Below are 8,892 nucleotides of genomic sequence, written 5' to 3'. Positions count from 1 at the left end.
CAGCTTGCTGCCTGCGGCCGGCGGCCACACGCAGGCCCGGGGGCCACGCACAGGCCTGGGGGCCACTCGCAGGCGCAAGCTGGGCCATCCAGCCCCGGAGGGGGCCCCTCCTCTCGAGATCTTGAGCACGCATGCACACACGCCCGGCATGAGTTTAAGCCACTTGGTCTGGGACTCGAACCATGATCGACTAAATAGGAGTTCAGCAACATAGCCATTAAGCCAACTGCTGGTCCCTAAACCTCTAATTCTTCATAAATTGGTCAATCTCAAGTATTTCTGTTAGCAACTCAATACAGTCTAATGTGGGGAGGAAAGAGAGTTGTGAAATGTGAGGAAGAAGAGGTGGAAGAACTAATGTTACCTCCCTCTACACTCTACTCAACCTTGACCACACTCCCAACTCCCCTTAGCTTAACTTTTTGGAAAGAGAGAGATCAAGATGGTGAGCCAAGAAAAGGATTCAGAAAATGAGAGAAAAAGGGGGAGGATAGGTGAGCTCCTGAAACAGGTAAGTCCTCAGGCTGATTTGCCCATGTTCAGAAGTAAAGAAACCATATTTCCACTGACATGGAAAAGATGACACTGGTTCTATTCCCACTATATTCACACCCACCCCTGCACCAGGAGTCCTGGTTTTTTTCCACCGTTCTCAGCACTATCAGTTCACAAAGACCACCTCAATAAAATGACTGCCTTCTCCAGTGCAGCTTTTCAGTTACTGAACTGTCAACCACTAACAATGTAATTTTATCATTGACAGATCAAGTGAACTGAAGTTTAGCTAGACTGGCCTAGCAAACTGGAAAAAGTATGCTGTCAGCCCAGCTGTGGTAGCATTTCTCAGATGCTGCTGCTAAGCAAGCTGAGGCCATATGGAAGGCTCCAGTTCAATTTTCACCCTACCCTAAAAGCTAGGCATAGTGGTATGTGCTTGTAGTTGCAGCTATTCAGGAGGTTAGAGTAAGAGGATTACAAGTTCATGGCCAATGTGGACATAGCAAGACCCAACCCATACGAAAAAAATTAGGGGTCAGCAAGTGGCATAATGGTTAAGGTGTTGGATTCCCACATGACCAACCATGGTTCAAGTCCCAGACCCAGAGGCCTGAAATTCATGCTTGGGTGCATTTGAGTGTATGCCCAAAATCCCAGGAGGAGAATGGAGAAGAGACTGCAGCATGGACATCCCCCCTTAGGGGGTGATTTCTTACTTACCTTTTCATTTTCTCTCTCTGTCTCTCTCCAGTGAGTTCAGGTACCTTATGGCCAAAACCTTAAAAAAATTTAAATAGAGACCAAGAAATGGTGCATTGGTTACATTGCTTGGCTCCCATGTAGTCAACTGAGGTTTGAGTCCTGGACCTGGTGGCTTAAAACTCACATGGGTGCGTGTGCATGCATACCCAAAATCCCGAAAGGAAAATGGAGGAGCAGGGATTGCAGTGTGGCCATCCCATGTTGGGAGGGGTGTTACTTTTTTTTCTGTCTCTCTGTCTCTCTCTGTCTCACCAGAAACCATACATACCCTATAGCAAAGAACTTTCTTAAAAAATGTAATAATTTTTCAAAGAATGTACTGTAACTTTTTAAAAATCAATTACTTATTACAAGACATGTTTAAGTCATGGTCTTTTTTCTTTTTGTAGTCATTCACTGTACATCAATGTAGTATACAAAATGAAATTTTCCAGCCAATATACATTGTATATTGGTTCAATCAAGGATATTACCATACATGTTATCATCAACAAGTAATTTTCAGGACCAGCAGTTATTGTAATGGCTATGTCGCTGGACTCCCATGTAGCCGACCATGGTTCGAGTCCCGGACCCGGTGGCCTAAAACTCACACCGGGCGCATGTGTGTGCATGTCCAAGATCCCAAGAGGAGAATGGAGAAGGGATTGCGGTGTGGCCATCTCACCTGGGGGGTGATTTCTCGCTTTCTGTCTCTCTGTCTCTCTGTCTTTCCCCCACCCCCTTGATAGCCTACCTCTCACCCTCTGCCAATTCCCTCTCTTCCCCCCCACACTGTCTCTGGTCTCTACAGTTGTTTTGCAGGCCTTTTATTTCACATTTTATTGATTCACTAAAGATCTTAATTAACTTAAAGACTTTCAATAGCAAGCACAGCTGATATATATGTATTTATTAATGCACCTCGGACTTAAGGAATAAACCTCAGTGAGTAAAATGAACATACTATAAAGTAGCACCTCACTGGGGCTATATAGCTTACTGCAGTCATTAAATAGGTATTAATAAGTATTTTAATGCATTTTTGAAATTCAAGAAAAGTTTTCCTTTTAATAGATCAAAATCAAAAAATGTCAAGAGAAATTTGCTTAAAACTTAAAGCTAAGAAAAAGGTTAGTATTCAGTTCAAATAGCAGGTAGATGAACCTATCAACAGTTCAAGAGAAGACAAAAATCCTTGAATATAGAAATCAAAGCATCAGAGAAAATCAGTAATGTTTTAATATAAAGTAAAAAATTCTATTTCACTAGTTCGGACTCACGTAGTTACTCCCTCTCCTATTGAATTTGCAGCATTATTGTGGTCTGATCCATTTAAACTCTAGAAGTTAATATTCAATTCCAAACTTGTCCCTACCATTAGGCTAGGCATTCTCTTGGTTGTTTCTTATACTTTTATTTCTATGTGTCCTACTTTAGTTTTCCTGGTATAGCACTCCTTTCAGCACTTCTTGGGTAGCTGGTCTGGTGTTGGTAAATTCTTTCAGGTTTTGTTTACCTGGGAATGTTTTTGTCTATTTTTCCTATATAAAGGATAATCTTGCTGGGTACAGTATTCTTGGTTAAAATTTTTTTCACTTACCACTTTGAATATAGTGTTCCATTCTTTCCTCACTTGCATTGTTTCCGATGAGAGGTCTGATGTTAGCTTTATGGGATATCCTTTGAAAGTAACTTGATGGTTCTCTCTTGCCAATTGTAGTATCTTATCTCTGTCTGTGGTTTTGCTCAATCTGGCTATGATGAGCCTTGGAGGTATGGTCTTCATAAGATCATGCTAAATATGCAAGATATATATTCCAGTCTGAGTTATTTTCTGGTTTTTGTTACTGTTGTCCCTGTCTAAAAATCCTTCCCCTGTTTTCTAGCTGAATGGTACAGCAAATATGACTAAAGCCGTAGAAATACTTCAGCTACCAAAAACAGAAAGAGATGTCAAACACAATACTTCGTGTCATGTTGCAGGATGGGGAAGCACCAAAAAAGATTCTTGCAAGAATTCAGAGACCTTGAGAGAAGTCAATGTCACTGTGATAGATCGAAAAATATGCAATGATGAAGAGCACTATAATTTCATGCCAGTTATTGATAACACCATGATCTGTGCTGGTGGTAGGAAAGGTGAAGATGATTCATGTGAAGTAAGTAAAATAAGACTTTTAACTATCTTTTGGCTATAGGAAATAAGGTTAAATAGTGTGTCTAGGAAGAATACAGTGGACCATTGTCTGTATTTTTTATGTACAAGACCTGCTTGACACTGGGGCGTATTCCTTTGTTCCATGTGAAACCTCCTGCTCAGGACATGTGTTTCCTCCTTACTAATGAGCATTTTCAGTTTCTGACTTATGAAGATTCAACTTACAATCTTTCCACTTACGATGGTGTAAATTCCATATGCGTTCAGTAGAAACAGTATCTTGAGTTCCTATACAACCACTCTGTTCTTCATACTTAGTACAGTGTTCAGTAAATCGCATGAGATATTGAACACCTTATTATAAATTTGGCTTTCTGATAGATTATTTTGCCTATGTATAGGCTAATGTAAGTATTCTGGGCCTGTTTAAAGCAGGCTAGGTTAAGCTATGATGTTAGGTAGGTTACATGTACTTAATGCATTTTCACCTTATGATGGTTGAGGAGCATTTGTATAGCAACTAACTGCCATTCATGTCTGCTCTCTATCCCTCTCAATCATGATCACCATAGCTGGCATTTACTAAGACCAGGAACTATATGCCAAGTTTCATACTTTGCTGCACCATGTAATCCTCAAAAACACCATGACACAGGCATTATTATCATCTCTCTTTTACAGATGAGGAAAATTAGGTGGAGAAAGGTACTTAACCTGGGTTGGCTCTAGTGAATAAAGGAATCAAATCCCTTGTTTGAATCCTGGTCCCAGAAGCTCAAAAAAAGCACCAAGCACATATACACATGTGCCTCAAATCCCAATAGAATGTAGGAAGTGGAGAACAGATGGCAGCATAACCATGCCCCACAGGGGGTACTTTCTCTTATCTCTGTTGCTCTCTGGCATGCACATATGTCTTGTAAAGCAAAACAACAACAACAAAAATCAAAGCAAGAGAGTTACTTAACTTACTTAACTTCCCCAAGTTAAATAACCTGAATATCAGCAGGGTGTATTAGATTTGAACCAAGGCCATCTCACTCCCAGCTCCTGCATTGCTCTTCCTCTGTTTGAACCTCTTTAGAACTCATGATCCGTAAGTGGTTTGTGAGGTCAAAGAGACTATGTAATGGAAGCTGATGAATCCTGGGGAAAAAAATTCTAAAAATTCTTTGAAATATCATAAGTACTCTTTGGTCTGAGATGGATAACTAGTGTCCTCAGAGCAGGGAGTAGAGATCCCATCTCAAGCCATCTCAGTAACCCCAACATTCAGTTTCTTGCCCTGACATCTACTGGCCAAGACAAAAAGACACAAGCCCCAGTTCATGGAAATGACTATTTTTCCACCATTAAAGGCTTCCTTTATTCTTCTTTTTTTTTTGTTTTACTGATAAAAATAAGTTTATGTCTTTTCCAGAACTGCCTTTTTCAGAAGGAAAATTATTAGAAAAGATAAACAAATGTGTGTTCATTAATGTTCAGAGCAGACAATTAATAAGCCAAATTTTAAATTAGTCTTTAAATAAGGAAAATAGTAGAACACATAAGTGAATGTGTGAATGAGTGAATAAACACATGATTTTTCTGTTCCAGGGAGACTCTGGAAGTCCTCTGATATGTGATAAAATTTTCAGAGGTGTCACTTCCTTTGGGAAATGTGGTGACCCCAAGAAACCTGGCGTCTACACTCTCCTTACAAAAAAATATCTCAACTGGATTAAAAAAACCATTGCAGGAACCATCTGACATTTCTTTTTCAAAGTAGAGAAGTGCGGTTACCACCTGCAGATGCCAAGCAAGTTATTCATGTAACCTGTTCTCAGAAGTACCTCACTGACCCTCCTAAGTTTGTATACAGTCTATCTGAAGCAAAATCATCAGTGAAAGAAACAGCTTCCTGCTTTCACCCTGACACGACTAGTAACAACTACATATTCACACTTACTCTCTTTCTACGGCAAGAGATGGCCCTTGAGAAAAAGTCCCTTGATTCAGTAACTCTTTGCTTTATTCAAAATTTGAGGACTATCGCTTTTGTGTTTGCTATTAAAAACAAAAGTCAAAACAAGAAAAGCCAGACTATTCTTCATTATTTCAAACGGAGCTCCAAAAGAAATGTGGCCCTTTAGAATTTAGAGCTCAATATTCTATTTGATGCAGGAGTACAAGGAGATACAAAAGGGGGTTCTACTTCTTACTTTAAACTTCTGTATATCTGGAAGTTTTTACAAAAATATTATTTATAAATACAATGAGAAAGATTCTATATGTATTTTAGGTATCTGGAAAGTTCAAGGCTATGGATAGGTCAGGGAAACTGCACATTTAGTAATTACAAGTAGATTACCTATGCAGCCCACCCACAGGAGGATTTAGCAAGAAGCCGCTGAGTAGACTTGAGAAGGGGCAGATTGCAAAATGTCCCCAGAAGGGAATCCCAAGACTAGGGGAATAACTGAAGAAAGCTGTTCTTTCATCCTCTTGGCTATCACCAGTATGGCTAAGGACCCACCCATTTCTGAAAAAAGAAAAATGGAGATGATGATGAATCCTTTGTCAGTGTTTATTCAGGACATTACAGAGACAAAGCTGATTCTGGAGGCCTGGTGTCAGTTCCTTTGACAGTACAATCAAAAGAATGGAAAGGGGCAAGTCTGATTGACGGGGATAGGACTTTGGGTTCAGGATGGGAGTGAAAGGAGTTATATATTCCTCTCTAACTAAGCAATCTTTTGCAAAGTTGATGTGCCTTGAGAGGAGAGAGGTCGTGCCCTAAACAAATGAAAAATGCCACTGATTCTGTCAGAAACCTTTTTTTAAGAAATAAATCTGCTTTCTATGTTAGAATCAGTCTCCTCCAAGTTTGAGCACATGAGTTAGGCTCCAGAGCTTCAGCCCAGGGCACACTGTAGCTTCGAGTCCCGGGAGTCCCTCTCACCTTCTCAAAGACAACAGCGCCAGCAATTCTGCAGCCTCCTCCTCATCACAATCTCAAACTTTTTCATTACCATAAGGATAAAAACATGCTTTTATCCTTCTCACCTTAAGAAAAACAATTATGATAAAATACTCCTTCTGTAAGAATTTCCCCATTTCTCTGCTTTTCTTTACATCGAGCCTCCTCAAGTGTAACATCTGTACTCCAATTTCTCTTCATTCTCTCCTAAACTGTGACATGCTTTTTGCCCTACACTCTACGGAAATGACCCTTGTCTAGGAGCCAGGCAGTGGTACAAAGGTAATGCAACTGGACCCACATGGGAAACATCCTGGGCTTGCTTTCCAGTACCCCCCTGAACATGCTGGGCTGATTGACACTGCGGTGGATCGTGGCATGACTATCCAGTTAGGGGTGCCTTTATTTCTCTCTCTTTCTCGATAAATAAATAAACTTGAAAAAAAAAAAAAAAAAGAGATAGCTCTTGTCAAAACCTTCACTTTGATACCTTATAACCCTGTGAAATCCAACCCTGTCAGTTCTCAGCTCCCGTTCACTTGCCTTCTCAGCAGTATTTGATGCCATTAACATCTCCCTCCTCTTGGGAGCATTTGCTTCACTGGGTTTCTGGGACACCACATTCTCCTGGCTCTTCTCCTAGCTCCCTCCTCCTTAGTCACCTTTGCAGGTCACTCTTCTCTGCCATGCAATGCATGTGAGGTGGCCCCCCACTAAGACCTGGACCTTTTCTCCATCCTTGCACACCCCTTTCCAGTGACATGTAGGCCCCATGACTACAGATAACATGCCATCTATATACCGGTAATTCCCAGTCTGTATTTCTGGCTTAGACATCCCATTCCAGCCACCTTACTCCACAACTCCATTTGGATATCCAGCAGACCTAGATCTTCCCCTCAAACCTGCTTCAACTCTAGACTTCCCCATTTTATCTCATGGCAACTCTATCCTTCTAGTAGTTCAGATCAAAAGTGTTGGCATCTTCTTTGACTCTTCTTTTTCTCTTACACTGCAAGGGAATTCTACCTGCTCTAACAAAATGTTTCCAGAATCCAATACCTTTCACTAAATGTACCATTACCACGTGGGTCCAAGACACTGTGCTTTCTAGCCTGAATCACTGCAATTGTCTCCTGCCCTTCTCACTCCCAACCTCACAGTTCAAGTCTCAGGAGTCCCTCAGAAGGATTTAGTCTGTTCCCCACAGTAGCAGAAGTAATGTTATTCAAACACGTCAGATCACTCCTCTCCTCCAAGCCCTACAATGAATGGTTCCCTAATTCACTCAGGATAAAGGGCAAAGTTCATACAGTACCCCACAGGCCCTCATAATTTTGTCTCCCAAGATTTCTTTAACATCATTGCCTTCTGTGCTTCCCCCACTCCTCTCCAGTCGTGCTGGCCTTCCTACTCTTCAAACTGACCAGAAATGCAACACACATTTTTCACAGTTTTGTACTGGATTTCACTAATTCTGGAAAGGTCCCCAATATCTTCATAACTAACACCCTCACCCTCTCTCAGATCCTTGCTGAAGTGTTACCTTCTCACAATGTATGCACCGCTAACCCATACTCTTAACCTCTTACACTGACATTTTATATATATATAATTTACTTGTATATCTTCTTTATTCCTTCTATGACTACTATTTACTTTGGTCTCCTCCCACTAGAATGGAAGTTCTATGAGGACAGGGATTTTTGTTTTCTTTGCATTATCTAGGCATTCAATACATATTTCTAGTAAATAAAAGAATGAATTGATAATCCCCATAACTCTAGAGCCCTGAGAATCTGCCCCTTCATCAGGCAGTTTCCTCTCCTTGCGCATATTTTATTTCTTAAAAAATTATCACAGTGAACTTGTCTCCCTAACTACCACATCAAGAAAAGACGATGGCCAAACCCCTGAACACTGCTTATACCACCTCTTTACCCCAAATAAACACGATCCTGACTTCTCACATCATAATTTTTACCTTAATATAAATCACTCCTATAGTAGATACTCTTGTATGAATTGATTCTTTTGTGGAATATATATTTATATGATTCATACATAGGCTTATAGATATATTGAGTTGTCAGAAAAGTCATGATGCATTTTTGCATTGAAAAACATAGAAAAATAAGTCATGACTTTTTCTTTTTTTTTATTATCATCATAATCTTCTTTATATTACATTGGATTACATATAACTTTACATTGACTTCCATTGCTTTTTCAAAAGGGAATGCCATGCATGTCAGTCAATACAGAGGCATCGATCTCCCCGCTTTATCATTCAAAGTCTTTTCCATGCATTTCCCAATAATTATTATTATTATAATTTTTTAAAACAGTCAATCACTATTTCTCATTTTGCTTGTTAAAAGACTTCACCCATCATGAAATACTTCCCAGACCAGTCCAGTTGAGAATACTATACACGTCATCTTCAACAGATAATAAACCATATCTGTTTCTCACTAACATCCCCTCTATTGTTCACTTGCTATCTTTCTCTATCCTCTTCTCTTTTTTTTTT

The 8,892-nt window shown here is 40.0% G+C and overlaps 1 protein-coding gene across 1 annotated transcript in view; it reads left to right on the top strand.

Annotated features, from left to right (window-relative positions):
- The window catches only part of LOC102468159 (granzyme A), a 14,570-nt gene extending 9,097 nt beyond the window's left edge, over positions 1-5,473 (top strand). Inside the window, exons 4-5 of the mRNA XM_027772065.1 lie at positions 3,129-3,401; positions 4,997-5,473. Of these exons, the coding sequence (XP_027627866.1) occupies positions 3,129-3,401; positions 4,997-5,149 (426 nt within the window). The 3' untranslated portion in view covers positions 5,150-5,473. The remainder of the gene's footprint in view (positions 1-3,128; positions 3,402-4,996) is intronic.
- Positions 5,474-8,892: the final 3,419 nt, after the last annotated feature.

This window comes from Tupaia chinensis, unplaced genomic scaffold (genome assembly GCF_000334495.1).
Source record: "Tupaia chinensis unplaced genomic scaffold, TupChi_1.0 Scaffold000251_1, whole genome shotgun sequence".
Taxonomy (NCBI): domain Eukaryota; kingdom Metazoa; phylum Chordata; class Mammalia; order Scandentia; family Tupaiidae; genus Tupaia; species Tupaia belangeri.
The sequence above is the reverse complement of the archived record's forward strand: the minus strand, read 5'-3'. Positions and strand labels throughout refer to the sequence as shown.